The 18,928-nt window shown below is 33.6% G+C and overlaps 1 protein-coding gene across 3 annotated transcripts in view; it reads left to right on the forward strand.

Moving 5' to 3' along the window:
* LOC100374563 (rho GTPase-activating protein 29-like) overlaps positions 1–18,261 on the forward strand; it is an 87,220-nt gene extending 68,959 nt beyond the window's left edge. For 2 of the 3 annotated variants that reach the window (XM_078006946.2, XM_085503085.1), the window contains exons 3-23: positions 5,525–5,668; positions 6,234–6,315; positions 6,699–6,841; positions 7,313–7,450; positions 7,568–7,632; positions 7,862–7,972; positions 8,377–8,457; positions 8,890–9,063; positions 9,298–9,375; positions 9,664–9,780; positions 10,223–10,368; positions 10,515–10,636; positions 10,923–11,141; positions 11,571–11,905; positions 12,471–12,608; positions 13,178–13,359; positions 13,947–14,027; positions 14,798–14,882; positions 15,469–15,538; positions 15,660–15,851; positions 16,551–18,261. In XM_078006946.2, the coding sequence (XP_077863072.1) occupies positions 5,525–5,668; positions 6,234–6,315; positions 6,699–6,841; positions 7,313–7,450; positions 7,568–7,632; positions 7,862–7,972; positions 8,377–8,457; positions 8,890–9,063; positions 9,298–9,375; positions 9,664–9,780; positions 10,223–10,368; positions 10,515–10,636; positions 10,923–11,141; positions 11,571–11,905; positions 12,471–12,608; positions 13,178–13,359; positions 13,947–14,027; positions 14,798–14,882; positions 15,469–15,538; positions 15,660–15,851; positions 16,551–17,035 (3,188 nt within the window). In that variant the 3' untranslated portion in view covers positions 17,036–18,261. The remainder of the gene's footprint in view (positions 1–5,524; positions 5,669–6,233; positions 6,316–6,698; positions 6,842–7,312; positions 7,451–7,567; positions 7,633–7,861; positions 7,973–8,376; positions 8,458–8,889; positions 9,064–9,297; positions 9,376–9,663; positions 9,781–10,222; positions 10,369–10,514; positions 10,637–10,922; positions 11,142–11,570; positions 11,906–12,470; positions 12,609–13,177; positions 13,360–13,946; positions 14,028–14,797; positions 14,883–15,468; positions 15,539–15,659; positions 15,852–16,550) is intronic. The other variant, XM_085503084.1, reaches the window with a different exon arrangement.
* Positions 18,262–18,928: the final 667 nt, after the last annotated feature.

Consider the following 18,928-nt stretch of genomic DNA (forward strand, 5'->3'; position numbering starts at 1 on the left):
TGATGTCATTTAGTGGGACATTTACATTTGATATTGGTATGAGGTTATTGATCAATGTTATACCAATGTTTGCTTGCTATTTGGAGTAGTGTTTGGTGAACAAAATATCAATGGAATATGCCCTCCAGTAAAGTGAAATCTTGAATAAGGATTGAAATCAAAGAAAATGTTACGGGTCATTGAACGCAGTATTGAACAAGTTTTTTTTTCAACCATCCAATTCGTCTCCTGACCTTAATACAAATGCAAGTCGTTAAAAATGTTTCGATGTGTTCTCTGATTTGTACAAGATTTGCTAATGATTTAAATAAACGAGTGATTTGATGATTAAGATAATTGATTCAGATAAAGATAATTGTTGCTTTGATGATAAGCATATTTACTTCAACTTTTTGTGTCCTATTACACTGGCATAACGGAAAAGATGTGAACGTGTTATCCCCATGTGTATTAATAGAGGCTTAAATCACATCACAGCTCTCGGAAAGACAGCAGCGACAAGATTTCAGTATTTCTGAGTGCTCCGTGTGGCGTGATAATCAGAATGCATGGAGTACTTAATCTTGAATATAAAAAGAAAACAATTTTGATGTAACTATTATGTATAGTTTATGTTGGCATAAAAACAGATGTGAACCAGCAATACTGGTCATCAATGCCATCATTTGGTGACAAATTTTATAAAAGGTTTATAAGTGAATTTGAGTCCTGAACTGCATTTGATTGGCATGATCAATTGTATTCCCACTTACTGTGTTCACATATTACATTGCCACATTATGTGTTTAGGTTGAAATATCATCCTGTATACATTGTTAAACTTGAGAACTTTTATTCATATGACATTTAATATGACCAATATTGATGCTTGATTGCATTGAATACATTAATAAATGAAATAGTGGACAAAAGACAGATATATCGTCAACCGAATCATTCCCTGTCTGTGGATCAGCACCATTGTATGCATTGAGATCTTTATCTTTTTAATTACTATGCAGAACTTGTCCTAGCTGGGGTAACCTTCTTTGGTATTAAAGAAGTTGAGGTTTAGTAAGAGTGAATGATGAAGATGATGAAATGATTCTTAAATTTTCTTAGCATTACACTGAATTTCACATGGGCATGGAATTTATTCCAGAATACCTTTGCATTACATTAAAACCAGAATTACCCATTCAAAAGGGCCGACTGGTGGCCATAAATCTCTAAATCATTTCCTCCAGTCATGCAATTGATCAAGTTATTTTTAATACACTATTTGAAATTTATAAAAGTTTTATAGATGTTTGATATGAAAACTGTTACCGGTAATGCCTTTAAGTTAGTGAAACTCGACGTACAACTTTCGCTACTGGTAGAACTAAATATTTTGTCATGAGTTGTTTTTCTGCTGCATGATTCGGGTCAATGAAATCTGTGAAAACTAAATGTTTATTACATGTATATATGTATCCCGGAATTTTCTCTGTCTGGCAACCATCACTGGCGGTAACAAAAGCCAAAACTCACGGGAAACTGTGAATCTCTTCTGAACAGTGTAATGAGATTACCCCTACATGTATAACATATATCAATTTGGTTGCTCAGGATTACTTTAAAGTTGAGTTTGTGTTAGTTTCTTGACTTTAGCTGTTTTCACTGGCTTATCGACAGCGGCTCACGTATAGCCCATAGAAATACAAGTTACAGTGGTGTGCGTCTAAGCAACATAGAACATTCTGTGACATAGCTCCGCCCCTGAGAATATGCCGCTGTTCATGTTTGCTGTGCTTCGTTACCGATACTCATTAGACAATCCTGGGGGAAAACTAAAAATCATTGTTCCTGGTACAAATAATAATACTTCAACATAGTTTGCATGTTTACTGTGAATGTTCTATACATTCTATTGAAAAGTTTGTTTCATCATTGATCAGCCTGTTTTGTACAATACACCCCAAGGCACACATCTGCTGGTTCTTTCTTTTATTTAGGTCAAATCTTGCATTCAAAGAAATGGCAACAGTTGGTTGAAAATATTCATTATCCTCTTCATTATGAGTACATATTTAGTGTTAAATATTGATATTTAGAAACACTGTTTCCTGTTCAGATCATTCCAATAGTTTAATATTTTGTAGACCTAAAGACTATTAGAAAATCTAGAAGGCGTGGTGGTAGAAAAACTTTTTTTTTGTTTACTTAGTTTTGAGATAAGCATAGGGATGATGTTGCAATAAATGTTTTTTTTGTTGTTGTTTTTTGCGGAAATGTCTCTATCATATGTTTTTTATTTTATTTTACGGTATATACATATAGAATATATGTTCACAAAAATGTCCTGCACTTTTTTCACCCCTAGTGTGGTGAATCCTTTCTAACATGCATGTCAGTAGGGTAATTTGAACAAAGGTACTCACTTCACTCTGGTTATAATGGCTATGACAGTGAACGGTTTACACATGTCTGTTTTACACTTCTATCATCACAAATCCCTCAGTTGTAGGGATTTAAAATTATCATGGTGTGGTCACATAACAGAATAAGCTTATTTTTTGAAGTATACCGACATTTTAGTAGTACACTTCATTAATTTACACATGCTTTGCTGGTTCACACACATTCAGACCAGGCGGTGAGCCGTGATGGAGGGAGAAACGTCAGAGTTCGAGGGACAGTGCTGCAAGGTTTATTAATGGCTTTTAACTATATACTTGCTTTCAAAGTAATAATTAATCAAAGAATCATGTATGTTTGTTCTGTAAGTTTTTACCGTGACGATCCACCCAGAAAATCACCTTCCACCCATCGACACCCCCAGATTCAGCCAGAAACAAAGTAACACAAACCCATGACAAGATTTGCTTCTCACCTCTCAACACAGATTCAGTCTGACGAATTGAAATACACAAAACCATAACTATCATTCCTTCCTTTTGACTAAATGTACAAACAAATCGTTTTTTCAAAACGTACCCTATTGCCATTCATCAGTGATGGCCGGTCTCGTTCATTACAAACATTAAAATATTTCATTTTAGGGGCATTATTCAAGAAACACAACGTTATAAACTTCACCCATGATTCAACCTAATATGTCCCTTTATCTAGACATGTGTTAAATAAAGTTGAAGTAGTTTCTGGAGTTCGTGTTTGGGCGTAAGTACATCTATGATTTACAGACCTGTAAGTACCTGGTTGCTAGTACGATCTATAAAAGTGCACAATATACTCATAGGACGATTGCTTGATTTGTCCTCATCCTTGAGTACAGTCAACAATGGTGTCATTGAGTCAATGCATTATTAACACCCCATAGCATCCTATTAAAAATACGCCACTATTGTTCTATGTATCTCCGCTATACTATAGCATTTAGGGTGCGGTAGCTAGCATGTACGTATTTATAAATGTTTTTTTTTATTATATTATTAAAGGACAATAAAAGTGTTTTTGTTAGTGAGTCTCTTGGTCATGAACAGATAGAGGTTGTGTATTGTCTTGATTTGTTTGTGGAAACAGACCCTGTATTTTGTTGTCAGTATCACACATGATCCAAATGATGAAATGCTAATGACAACTGCATCTCATAGGAAACTTTGAAAGCTACCTAATTTTTTTTTTCCTTAAAAAAATATATTCATGATAACATTGTAATTTTGCTGAAAAGACTTTTTGGGTGTTTATTTTTACTGATTTTTGATGAGTTGGATGTAAAATAAGGTATATTTGCTGGATTAAATTTTCACTGAAATTGTGAAAATAATTCCTATTCAAGCGAAAATAAAGTATTTTACAGTACCCCGGTATACCATATTGAAGAATTGCTCACAAAATGGAAAGGTGTTTTGTATTATCACATGCAATTTACAAATTCAAGACTTCATGTACAAATACAAACTATTCAACATATGGTTTTAGGTATTTTTAAGAGAATACAAAATACATAGATTGTTAAAATGGAAAGTATATAATCTGCTGAATTCCTGTATATCAGTTACCAAATCACACCACACAACAGCATTGCCGATTTATGTCTTTTTTAGCTCCGCTGTCGACTTTGTCGAGCGGAGCTTATCATATGAGTGATTGTCCGTCGTCGTCGTCGTCCATCGTCCGTGTCAATGTTTTACTTTTTCGACTTCTTCTTGAAAACTACAAGCCTAAATGCTTTGATACTTGGTGTATAATGTACCTTGGGTAGACCTCTCTCAGATTTGTTCATTTCATGATGATATCTTCAATTCTCTAATTTTGGTGAATATTTTTGTCATTTTTAGTAAAAAGTGATATTTTCAACTTCTTGTTAAAAACCGCAAGTCCAATTGCTTTGATACTACATATATAGGTACTACATGTGGACCTCTCTCAGATTTGTTCATTTCGTGATGATATCTTCAATTCTCTAATTTTGGTGAATATTTTTGTCATTTTTGGTAAAAACTGATATTTTCGACTTCTTGTTGAAAACTGTAAGTCCGATTGCTTCGATATTACATATATAGGTACTACATGTGGACCTCTCTCAGATTTGTTCGTTTTGTGATGATATCTTCAATTCTCTAATTAATTTATTTTGGTGAATATTTTTGTAATTTTTGGTAAAAAGTGATATTTTTGACTTCTTGTTAAAAACTGTAAGTCCGATTGCTTTGATACTATTCATATTGTTCATTTTCTAATGATGTCTTCAGTTCTTTAATTGAAATGTGCATTGCTAACAGCGGAGCTATCTCAGCCAATAGGCTGCTTGTTCGTAAAATAATCTTAAATTATTGATCAAGATCTATAGCCAATAGAAAATTGTGATCGTTGCGCACAAATTTATGAAGAAATCATAAAATAATACATAAAGATGTGCAAATTAATAGATTGAAAAAAATCTGGTTTTCAGTGTGTTAAAGCAGAATTGCTTGTCCCAGTGTTGATTCCGGGAAACAAAAAAATGATGTTAGTTCAATAAAAAACCATCTTCATGTATATTTTAAAATGACATAACTTTCAATAGTAATGTTTATTAGGTAAATTTGTTGTACAGAAAATCTTTTGTAGTTTCTTTAACTTTCCTAAAAAAGGAAATGCATATTAAGTAGAGTTCAAACTACGTATAGTGAGGTAATTAAACTTTTATGGAATTTTACATTTGTATACTTGTATAATTTATTTATTTCAGATTTATCCAGCTTCACTGCATAGAATCTACTGTAAACTGCTTTTATTTTGCAAGTCAAATTTTTGAGTCAATTAAAAATTGCAAAATTGTTTAGCATTTTGTCTACACAAATGCCAAAAATGATCAAATCACAAGCATTTTAGCAGCGAAAATTAAACAGTTTACATTATTTTGATGGTACATTTGACATAATGCCAATCTATCTACAATTACACCTGATTTTCTGGGAAGACAAAGTATTGATGATTGTCTTCATAGCAACAGCTTCTTTTATATATAACTGAATCCTATTGTTACTCTAGGTTTATTCGTACAAAGTTTGATCTTGTGTAGAGATAACTGATTTAATACTCAATATTTTTTTTTCAGAGCGAGCCGAAACTCCTCGTGTAGCTGCCCATGAGAGATTGAAGGAGCTGCTTCACATACTACGCAATGTACTTAATAAATATCCGGCGTTACATTCAACGGATATCCACACCGCTGCAGTTATACTTATCAGCCAAATCAAAGGTATACAATTCAATTTTTGAAGATCAAAAAGTTTATGTTGTTTCATAAAATACTACCATACTTGGTTTATTTAGTAATATAATACTATTGGAGGAATGAAACCACCAACTGTAAATAGCTCAACAAAGATGAATACAAATACGATAAAATAACAAGCAATAGAATTTGACCGATTCAGCATTTTGTATACTTGATAAAAACTCTTGGAAATAAATGGTAAATGATGTATGATAATTTAGGTGGAAGTAAAATGACGTTCAATTGGTGAAAAGAGCACAGTCACCAGAACTGTTTTTTACTACACATGTACTACCGGTACAGACTACACGCAGTTCTAAACATAAACCTCACAGCTGAGGCTCACATTTGTAATGCCACTTCTTCATCGCCAAAAATTCTTAACTATGACAAAGCATGACACAAAATGGTTTTCAGCATTTCTCTCAGTACAGAATGCTAATAATATTTAAATATTTATTGTTGTGTGCACCTCCCACTACGGTATGAAGTATGGTCTACAGAATTCACTATTTACAGTATCTGATTCATACTATTCTCTCTGTAGGGTTTACAAGCGAATATGACAGCGAGGACCATACCGAGTTTTACAACGCCATTGATCAGTTGGCATTGGCGTTCAGTAGTAGGTGAGTTTATCAGATTTGTAAATGTATAAATCTTATTTTGCTTATTTTGTACTTATATTTGGTAAAAAAGATTATGCATATATCTTGCTGAAAGCTTTTACAGACGAGCCAAATCAATGGCAAACTAGGATTTAGCAGGCATTGTGTCAATGTCATGCATTAAAGTGTAGAGAATGTTACGTACCTGTGATTTAAATCAGAACTAGAAAATCACTCCAGAGAAAGCACAGTACTACATGCAGTAAGTCATAGGAGTCAGATAATGATGTGTGAACATCAACATTCATTTTGGTTATGAATTGATATGAAAGTCAGAATATTATTATTAAATATTTTTAAAACGATCATACAGTATCTCTAATATTGCCACTATTATTTTTCAGTGTATCTGAATACTTAATGGGTGATTTGGACCAATCACCAACACCGACAGCGAGCATATCTCAGACACGATCTTATGATAATTTATCTTCTCCTAGTCTCAGTTCTGATGGAGGTTATTTAGCTCTCGATGGCAAAGAACCTGGTGAGTGTTATATTGTAAAACATTGTACAGATTCTTATCCACTAACTTGTCTGGAGGCTTTATTATATCGTGGACACTCCATAATATTAAAAATTTATTTAAAAACAACAAATTGTTAGTGTATAGTTAGTGTATAATAAAATTAGAAATGCCTAAATCGGTGGTCACTTTTCATAAAATAAACCTGTACGAAATTTTACCATATTTTTGAAAAATATTGATCAAAACATGATGGTATATTCATTTGGTTAAAAATTATCAAACAAATAATAGAAAATACATAAAAATGTGTCAGAAAAATGTGAGTTAATTTTGCATGTCACAAATAATTTCCTTGTACCTCTTAAATAGGTCAAAACCTGTCGTGCATGACAAATTTAGTTTTTCAGATATAAATTATACTACTACAGGGAGCTAAATGTACAAGTTCATTTGTCTTTTCATTTTGATTTACGTACTCTCTGTTCACAGTATGTATGTCGCCAGAGGAAATCGACAACACTCTTTTAGCAAATGAATTAGGTGTGGATCTAGCGTTACAACGAGCCAAAGCATGGTCTAAATATGCCAAAGATGTCATGTCATATGTGGAGAAAAGAATTCATATTGGTAAGTAAATCAGGTGACCTGATCAGGTGATAGTCATGTGACTTGAGATGTAGTGATAGTAGATGTTATAATTAATTATAACTGTGATAAGATTGTATTTTTTTTCTTCTTCTTCAGAAACTGAGTTTTCAAAGAGTCTTGCCAAATTGGCTCATACGACTATACCAGTATTGGCAGAGGAGGTGAGATTCTACTTTTAATCAAATATATTTTTGATAAATTAATGTCAAGTTTCAGATAAAACAACCTAGTTTGTTTAAACAACCATGTTGTGCCTTGGTACTTTTCTATAATTTCTTTTAAAACATAGATGGCTGATAAAATTATAGTAAGGACAATAAAATATGAACATTAAGTGAATATTGTGCAATTTTCATAAAATGTTTAACCAGTGTTTATATTGGATTACAGAGTTATTTGCCATTACAGTCCATATACTGTACAGCGTTACAACAAGACATTGAATACGCCCGCAATTGTGAGGTTACGTACAGTCAGATACAAGCGCATAAATTCTTAGAGGTGAGAAACGAATAATCGTCACAGCAATTGTCTAGACAATGACGCTATAAACTGACATGGTATAGTTATGCTGCCAATGTTTGTTGAAATTAAATAATTTCAGCCCTTTGACTATGTTCTGTATCCAGAGAGCAAAACTGCTTTGGTTTTACTATGTTATCTTATCGTTATTCGCATCACTGATTCTTACTGTGTGACAATAGACTGCAGGATATCATTTGTTCATCTGAATGAAAATACAGATTGCGTGTTCCGAAACAATAGTTGTACACAGTAATAACATACATTGAACAATAGAACCAAAGGCAATAACACCCAGTCAGAATTCCCATGATGCATCACTTCACAGTTTTTTGAAATCAAGTTGAGTATTGACTGTTATTTATTTGATTGTTGTTCGACAGCCTTTGTGTGTGAGGAGAACTGAACATGAAAAGAGAAGAAAAGAGCTAAAGCAAACGTGGATTCGAACAAAGAAAGAAATGGTGAGTTGGAGTGTTGAACTTCTTCACTGGGTTAAAATACTATTCACCACGATTCTCAGTTTTTGACGCTTTGTCAATACCCTCACTGGAGGACAGTCCAAAATATTCTTCTTTTTCTATCCATCGTTTTGTTCAAATCTTATAAGTACTGGTAATGTCTGTCAAAGTTGATATAGCAAATAAAAAAAAATTTTTTATTTTTTTTTGTGGAAAAACCCATACAAAAGTTTGAGTGTGATTCATTTTTTGATTTATTCTAAATTGGAAAACTGGCTGTTCATTTGTAAAAAAAAAAATGCGTAAATTTATGACAGTGATAATATAAGAAATAAGAAAAATTAAAATTTCATTCTATTTTGTTGCTGGTTACATTTGTTACCTCTTATCTTATTTTCGATTTGTATTCTAATAAAAACTTTTTTTTTTTACAAGTTGGATTGTAAAGCCAATTTAGAGAAAGCAAGGCTGTTGTATGTGCAGAAGCAGCAGGATTATGAGAAGGCAAGAGATATGGCTATAAAAACAGAGTCAGATACACTGGGTTCTAGTTCAGGGCATGCTAAATTAGAGAAAAAGAAGAAAGCAGAAGAAGAGGCACAAAGAAAGGTGAGAAATGAATGTGATATTCATTCCCATTTTATCCGTATCTCTATCTATCCATCTATATATACTATGTTGTTATATTCATTAGATGTTCATGATTTGAAGATGTTCACAACAAATTCCTCACTGAGGAGATTTTCTGAAATTCGTGCTGTTATAATTTGTGATATAAAGTTTGGATGATATTACTTGAATATTTGCATTATTTTGATTAGGCCTTATTCTTTTATCATACAGGCAGATGATGCTGCCACAATGTATAAAGCATGTGTTTTTGAAGCAAATAGGAAACAGGGAGAGATGGAAGATACAAAGGTAAATGGCCGCTTAATATATTCTGAAAATCCAACCTCGTCAACTTATATTTAGGCACTTCACATGTTTTTTTGAATGTCTGTACAAATGTATACAAAAATGTCTGTTACGGTACATTAAAAGATGGCTGACCAGTGTATTTTTGCTTTGTTTGTCTTTTCTGTTGAATTAGTTGACTTGCTTGTATAATTTAAATTAAATACATGCAATACCTTCAGTACTGCTGAACTTTTTACCCCCTCATAATAACTGTAAACATAAATTTCTCATTTTTTTTACCACCAACAGAGAGATTTAATCGTCCAACTTCGTGAGTTAATCTATCAATGTGATCAGACGATGAAGGCTGTTACTGTTGGATATTTTCAGCTTATGAATTCGTTATCAGCTCCTGCCCCAGTACAGGTAAGTTATAGGGTAGAGATGATGATATCGTATTTGCTCTCTTTGAAGCTCTTTTACGACTGGATCATTAAAATACAACTTATTTTGACCATAGACACACCCTTGTGGTTAAGTTAAGCATATGCACTACTAATAGAACAAATATAGTACATAGATATACATGCCATCCTTCATGGCAATTGTTGTTGCTGAAGAGTAATTAATTATTTTATTGATCTGACCATCAATGTAGCAACTAAATAATTCACTATGCCAGCAGAAATGCTTTGGTGATTTTAAAATCATAGACAGCACCATTGTGTTGTCTTACACAGCTGACTTGACCACTTGAAAGTGAAAATGCATGCAACTGTTGCTAGGTGCTATAACACTTCATCACTGGGACATCTTTTGATAGCATTCTAGCTTGTTACCTACTTACGCTCTTTGTTTTCCGTTTCAGTTTCAAGCACTCAGTGGGCCATGTAGAGAATATGAACCGGGTGCACAGTTTAGTGAATTTATTAGACATCAGCCTGTTGCCCCAAACAATAAACCTTCTGAAGCATTTACTTTTGAACCTTATGTTAGTCATGCCAAGGAAAGCCCGTAAGTAGTAACATGTTGTTTTGGCCATTGTTGTTTCCCAGAATACATTGCTGCATTCCTCCATCTTCAACTTCCTGAATCTCTGAATTTGCATAACCTCAGAAAAACTTGTATTGAATGTAAATTTTTTTTATATATATTTTCAGCAGACCTGGTCTTAATCATAGAAGTAGTAGTCATTCAATGAGCAGTACGGGTAGCGGTGAATTATCAGAAGACTGGTTAGCCCGATCAACTCTCAATGCTAAGCCTAATCATAGTGGTACAGGTAAGCTACAATATATTTTATAAATTTATGGCAATTAAAAAAAATGTTGAAAAGGTACATGTGCAGGTCTTTTAAAATTGGGAAGTGTTTATTTGAATGATAACCAGTTTATGAAGATTAAGTCATTTCTTTTGCGAATGAGTCAACTGGCCCATGCATAGCGCCATCTTGTGACAGTATTTTTAAATGCTTTTGTTTTCTCAATCTGAACAATATATTAATTATTGTGACATGACAATTATTAGTGTATAAATGATATATTGTCATAATTTCCTCTTGTCAACAGAGAAATCACGTAGTACATCACAGCCGATCCAGGCATGGAGTCAGCAACAAATCAGTGACAGTGAGAGTGGAAGTAGCAGCCGATCACAAGACCCATCGCCGTCAGCAAGCCCACACGACTTGAAGCGAAAACTGGATCGAGAAATTTCAAATACTACTATGTCATCAGGTGATGAACTTGGAGATGGTGAAGAACATCATCCATTGCATATAGACACACGTAAGTCGTGATCAGATTTGGAAATTGTAACGATTCCTTAGTGTTTGCAATTGTGTCTTCAGTTTTGTCCAGTTTTCTGCAGTGTGTCATCACACCATAACTATAATGAAAGCAAATACTTCACTTGGTATGAAATAAGCCCTCTATAAAACAATTTTTCTAGTTGGTCACTAGAGGGTGCAGTTTATAAGGACAGATGAAACCGAAGTGGCATACTGTAAAATACTTTATTTTAGCTGGAATAAATTTTTACTGATAAGATATTTTGCCTAATTTGTATAAAATTTATTTTCACTAATTTTTAATGTAAAAAATAGTGAAAAAAGATTTTATTTTCACTGTTTCATCCTTTCAGTAAAAATAATGTACTTAATCAACAGTATACAGTTCAGTGGTTCTAATTTGTTTACATTTACTTTTAATGTTCAGGTCTTCTACCAAGCCATGAAGGGAAATTCAAGAATGTACCTCAGTCGAAAGCTGCACAGACCCACGTCTTTCGTAAACTGAGAGCATCCTCCAAGTGTCGTGAATGTGACAGTTACGTGTACTTTAATGGAGCCGAGTGTGAGCACTGTGGAATTGCAAGCCACAAGAAATGTCTGGAGTCTTTAGCTATTCAGTGTGGAGGCAAAAGACTTCAAGGCAAAATGAACGTGTTTGGTGTTCGGTTAAAGGAACATTTACAAGCGACTGGTAAAGAAGTGCCGTTTATCATCAGTAAATGTATATCTGAATTACAGTATCGGTCACTTTGCGTTAAGGTAGGCAGAATAAAAACATTCACTTGTAACATTTATGAATAGATATTGAATAAAATATTTACTAGTTTTATCATCATCAGTAAATGTTTGCAGTGAGTGTATAATTTAAAAAATTTTATTTCTTAAAAAACAATCTGATAATCTAACTCTCAATACCTACTGTCAATAACTTAACTTTCGTGTTTTGATGATTTCATAGCATTTCTAAAGATAACTGACATGTCATGTTGTATTATTTCAGAAAAATGTCACTGCCGCAAAATTTCACGAATTCAAAAATTTGTCTTGTTAAAGTGAAGTGGTTTAAAATTGATTGTACATACAGACTGATGTGAATGCTGTATTGTATATTACCACAATGTAACACTGGTTGCCATGGAGACTACCAGGAAATACTTTTTAGTATGTCTGCTAATAGTTACTTGTCTTCTGCAGGAAGGGGTATTCATGACTTAGGCAGTAAAATTTGCAGGAGAAAGACCCGTTATTAGCTATTCACATGTACTTCTTTTTATCTAACTACTTGTTGTGTTCTGTGCTAACTCGTATACTCATTTCTATCTAGGGTCTCTATAGGGTAGCGCCTGTCAAAGCTAAAGTGGAAAAATTGTGTCAGACTTTTGAAAATGGCGCTGATTTAGTTGATTTATCCGATACCCTGCCTCATCTGATAACTAGTGTACTTAAACTCTACTTTAGACAGGTAAGTTTTATCGTACTTTGACTGCTATCGTAATTTCTCTATGAGAAGCACGTCTTTCAAACTGTACATTCTGGCCCATCTTAACAATTGCTAGTACCCTTCTAATAGAGATAATATATTACCTATTGACACCATTTTTACATAATACATTTTGACCATCCGGGAAGGTGTTAATATTGTACCACCAAGGGTTTCATATTGCTAGTACCGGTACTGCTTCCGATACAGTGTATTACTGTAATGTTGTTGACTATGTTACATGCTTAAGGATATATACTGACCTGGGTTTTATGATCAGTCAGGTCATGTACAGTTAATAAAGTTAGTAACTTATTCTGCATTATTAGCTATAGTTAGTGATTTAAGGGACATGTAATGTATGTTGTAATGCATCATAACCAGGAAATGAAGGCAATAATTTATAACAGTGTATTAACAAATTCATTGGAAATATACATATTCATGATTATTTATTTTCTTTATTAACCAACCAACAAAACAACAAAAGCGCAATTTCAGAAATTGTTTTTTCTTCAATTTAAACGCATTCAAACTTGATCGCATTTTAGCTCCCGGAACCTCTGCTGACATTCCACCTGTACCCAGAATTCATTGCCATCGCTAAAGAAAGTTTAACTAATTCAAAAGACATGGGGGAGGAAAGAATTGTGAATCTATTAAAAGGAACCATTTCTAAATTACCAGAAGAAAATTTCAAGACTTTAGCTGTATTGGTTCACCACTTGAAAAGGTAAGGAATAAGTAAATATGCTGCAGAAACTGTACTAATTGAGTTGGGTAGTAAATTCTACACATTAACCCATTTACCACCAGTTCCCTCATTTCATCACAAAATAGTCCCGTTTATAGTCTGCATTTTTCTTCAGAAGATTAAGACAAAAATAGCCAAATTTTTCGAGTAAAAAACGAAAATTGATCCAAATTTTGACAGTTGGTCCAGAAATATTATGAATACAAAAGAAAAATTTGGACGAGAAAGTCTGGTGGTGAAAAGGTTAATCTTTTGACCTTTGACCACCAAAGGTGACTTTTGTCACTTCTCACAACATAAACTCACATAATTTTCTATATTTCTTCGAAATTTGTTATCAAGCAAAATTAATACTAATACATTTTAGGAAAATGTTATACCAAAATTATGGTGGGGAATTATTATTTTAAAAGGTCAATATTGAGTGTATCTTCTGGAAATTAGTACATATATTGTGTAAAGTAGTGATAAATCTGATGATACAATAGGATTGTGTGTGACTGAAATGACATCTTGGGATAGGGAATCAGAAAAGCCACTAAAATTCATATTATTTTCTCTGTTAGGGTTTCTGACAACAGTGATTCAAACCTTATGTCTGCTAGTAATCTCGGTATTGTGTTTGGACCTACTCTATTAAGACAAAGGTGAGTTATCTTGCACTTTGAACTGTGATGTACAGGAGCACTCTATAGAATCCGTGTTTATATCTCATTGTTTGTGTTAACAATTGCTGTTAAAGGCTTTATTCTTTTATTTATTGCAAATTTTTGGGAAAACAAAGTTATTACGAGAATATTGCAAGGTATGCACAAAGGCAGTACGATGATTGTATCGACTATAGCGTTTAGCAGAGATTAATACATCTCCATACTGCCTGAGTGCATACTTTGCAGTATTCTTATGATAACCTTATTATTATACATCTTTTCACCACTTGTTGTAATAATTTAATGGAGATAAAGCCCAAATTGACAATGAAGAACGTTTCACATCGTGCAAACGTTTAGCAGAGATTAATGCATCTCCATACTGCCTGAGTGCATACGTTGCAGTATTCTTATGATAACCTTATTATTATACATCTTTTCACCACTTGTTGTAATAATTTAATGGAGATAAAGCCCAAAATGACAATGAAGAACATTTCACATCGTGCAAACGTTTAGCAGAGATTAATGCATCTCCATACTGCCTGAGTGCATACTTTGCAGTATTCTTACGATAACCTTATTATTATACATTTTCAAATATGGATGACATTCGAACACATCCATACATCATTTTCTGAACGGATACATTCTATTGTTTTCGATATTTATTTATATAGGTAATTACAATCTATATTATTTCGGAATAGGTAGTGATAATTTGTGTTCTTAAGTCTAATGTTTATTTTGTGTATTCTGCTTCACAGCAGTGAAGGTGCGGCCACACTAGCATCCTTGGTTGACACACCACATCAAGCAAGAACTGTGGAATTACTGATTCATAACTGGCAGGTATGTGTTATTATGACTTATAACAGATTACTGCTTTGATTTTTCAATCATTAGCATATTCTTATATAAGAATACAGAGAAATACGTATGGTTCTGATATACCGTTCGTACCTTAAATTGCTTATCCTAAACTTTTTTTGACAACTATGAAAGAATGGTGGGAAATCATGAAAAATTTCAATGAGACTTGACTTGACTCTATTATCTTGGGAAGTCTTTAGTGTGAACATCATTAAACATGGGTTTAGTAAATTACCTGTAATGTCTGACTGATGAAAAAAAAAAAAATTTCTAATCTGAACTACGGTACCTTACCTGGTTTTGAAATGCTTGTAATCAGAACCACAATATTTGATGTTGTTGGCCTAATGTATTCCTATATGTGTTTAAGACTGCACAATGGCTGTGTTTGATATAAGTCCCATGCAACATGTGTTTAATACCTTGTTTTTGCAACCTTTGAACACAGTGTTGACTGTGCTCCCAGGTTTTAACAAGGAATGCAGTTTACTTCAGAAAATATTTTAATTTCCGAGTAAAGGAAAAAAAAAAGAAGCTTACATTATAGTCGTTCTTTTTTTTATAGATATTTGGAATGCCAGAAGAAGACATTAGCAGTAGAGGAATTGAAGTGCCAACAACCGAATCAACTGATGGTAAGTACTTATCAATGATCATGCATGTATTTTTGTTTTTACCTCAATGTAACACTGGTTGCCATGGAGACTACCAGGAGATACCTTTAGTATATTTCCTGATTATTCTTGTCTTTTTCAGGAAGGAGTATTCATCGACTTAGGCGGTCCAATTCACAGGAAGAAGACCCCCCATCAGCCTTCAGTAGATCACCCAAATTTTCGTTGACAGGCAGTCATGAGAATAACAATGTTGCCATGATTGCTCATGATTCTGGAGATGATGGAAGTCTTGATAACAGCTCTTTGGGTGAACCAACACCCCGGCTAACAGGTGAGAGCAGATAATCTTATTTTAATTTAGGGTTTTTTTGTAACTTGTTTTTTCTGTCCCTGATGTAATGTTTCATCAAAGCTGATATACTGTGATGCAACTACTTGTTCTAATTCTCTATTACGTCATTGAAACATTAGAGAATCATACATTGATATAGTGATCATGAAAACATCTTATTACCGGGGTATACAGAGAATCATACATTGATATAGTGATCATGAAAAACATCTTATTATACAGAGAATCATACATTGATATAGTGATCATTAAAAACATCTTATTATAGTTATGAAATTTGGTAAAATGGAATTCATATTTTACAAACAAAATTAATGTAAAAATTAAGGAAATCAGGGGCCACAACATTTTTGTTTGTGCCTGAAATTACCTATAAAGGCACATACAATTTTATTTGTTTCTTGGGCACCCACATCCCCAGCATACAACAAGTTTTCACAACTTGATTTAGGGGGATTCCATTGTGACTTGGGGGGGGGGAGTCCCCCAAAAAATCAGTTCTGTTAATATCGGGTACACTTTCCTGAAGCTACTGGTGAATTATTTGTGAAATAAATGAATACTAGAGTTGCCTAAGTTCTCCTCCTTTTTGGTATTTAACTACTTTCTCAAAGCTATTGTGTATACTGCTTTTGCTTTTGTTACAATTATTGATAGATTTATTATTTTGTTCTGCAGGTGACCATGGCGATGATTCTGGTTCGGAGGATGAACATCCAACGGATTCAGATGATGATGACGTGGTCGTGCCAGTCTCAGCCAAAAAAGTACCACCACCGAGAAGACCAAAGACAAAAAACTTTACTAGTTCACCAGAACTAAGTCATACCACTGTGTCACAATCTAGGCCAATACAAACTGTGAAACAGACGGCCTTATCCACTGCCTGTTATGTGCCGAGTAAGACTACACAAAGTGGGAGACCATCCTCTCAATACACTACAACAGAATCTCAGGTTATTCCAAAGTCAAGGACATCTTACATGGCAGCGGGTAACAACAGATCACGGGTATCTACAGGGTCATCTGTTGGGTCAAGTTTGGACGATGATCTGTCAGGATCAACTGGGAGTATACCCGGTGTGTCTACTACACCACCCAGACCACTGCCTCACCAGACATACAGCCCGTCTCAGACAAAACGTGAACCTAAATTTGTGTGAAAACATTCTGCTGATCTGAAATGATGAGATTTTCTTAGTTGCTATGCAACACAACTTAGTTCAAGACCAGCAAGCATGAAGGAATGCACATTTTTACCATGAGTGTATTGTTGTAGTCATGACAACAAGAGTGATGAAGAAGACTCATGAACTGAAACATTTTATTTTGATGCCTTATTTTTAAATCATCAGAATTCAAGGACAAGTGAAGAATTATTTTTATTTCTTTTTTTTACCTTAATAACGGTAGAATATATTTATTGCAATAATTTTAGACAGAGTTTTAGAGGTAGTGTAATAAGGGAATGAAATTGATAATTCTCCCAATATATCAATGTGGGTCCAGAAAAGCTATAAAATTTCTCAGTTTTATTCGTTTAGGTATTTGAAGCTAATCATGTTTAAGTGATGTTTTAAAAATTCAGCCATAGCTAAGAAATTGAAGTTTGTTTAGAGTTGCTACAATTTGATTAAAACTATAGTACTTGTTGATATAGTAGGATAAGACTGGGGTGCATTAAGTTGTGGTTGTGCAGCGTAAGAATGGATGTTACCCACTTTGCCCCACTCATGGGCATCCCAGGAAGGGTGCCAAGATCATTTGGCATGTTGTATTATAAGATTACACTAATTTCACTTCATTTACATAATTGTTACCAGTAATGTGTCACTCTGGACCAGGCAACTATGGCTGGCTCTATTAAAAATTCTACTGCAGAACACCAGAACTGGACTCTATTCTTGGTGAGCTTAACTGAACCAGGGCTGGTGGCCAGAGTTGATTGACCTATATTACAGTCATGTATTGGTGACAAGTTGTGGGCTCACATTAGATGTTTAGTGTGGGTTCAGATTATTATCCATTTACTTAACATAATGACAACTGTAGAGCTAAAATCCTATGTGATTATGCTATAGTCAGTACTTAATAATTGAATCTGGTAAAACAAGATTTTACGTTTGAATACACATTTTGCCTCATTTTCAAGTCATCCATCCGTCCATGGTACTTGTAAACCAGTGCCTAAGTAACTTTATGGTACATCTGGTGTGTGAAGTTAGGCAACTGTTGTAGAGTTAGGAAGACTGTCATGTATTGAATCAAGTTAGGAGACAATCAGGAATATGGAGTGTGAAATTTGGCAACTATTGTAGAGTTAGGCAGACAAGCAATTGTTTGAATCAACTCACGAATATGGGCATTTTTGTGTGACAAGATGTTGTAAGATGATAAAAAAATTTAAAATGTTGAGTTCTACAAGAAAAAAAAACAACTTTTTTTTTCAACCCTCCTAGTAAAATATGCTTTTTTGTTGAAATGTTTTACTTTGCACAAGTTCATGAATGCAAGTTTCATCTTCAAAACATTATCTTAAAGGGCACAAAAAGGTCCCAAGACATTCTATATCTCTTCGTATTTTTTGTGATTTATTTCCTTTTTTCAAGTCAAGCAAACATTTGAAATTTCATCCACCGTTAGATTTCTATAAAGTTTTAAAAAATACCCCCTCTAGTGGTAGAAATGTCTATTCACTACAGATGATTTAAATTGTTTATTCTGATTTTCACTGATATAAATTTGTAAATCATATAAAAATTAGTATTATTCTGATAGATGGATAGTTATTTTGAATTGAATTTCTTTCTTCTTCATCTGCGTTATATTTTCAGTTTTCTTATTTTAATTGCCGGTATTTACTTTTTATTATTTTCCAAAGGTGCAACTTATTTACTATGTAGTAGCATTTTATTGGTAAAAATGATAGTTTATAGTTGAGGACAGTGCAACTTAAGTTTACTGATTTCACTCAAATAGATATATACATATATATAACTGCATCTATTGCGGACCAATGAAAATCAAAACTTTGAAAATTAAAATCACTCATGAGC

The sequence above is a fragment of the Saccoglossus kowalevskii genome, chromosome 9 (genome assembly GCF_978046115.1).
Source record: "Saccoglossus kowalevskii chromosome 9, keSacKowa6.1, whole genome shotgun sequence".
In the NCBI taxonomy this organism is placed as follows: Eukaryota; Metazoa; Hemichordata; class Enteropneusta; family Harrimaniidae; genus Saccoglossus; species Saccoglossus kowalevskii.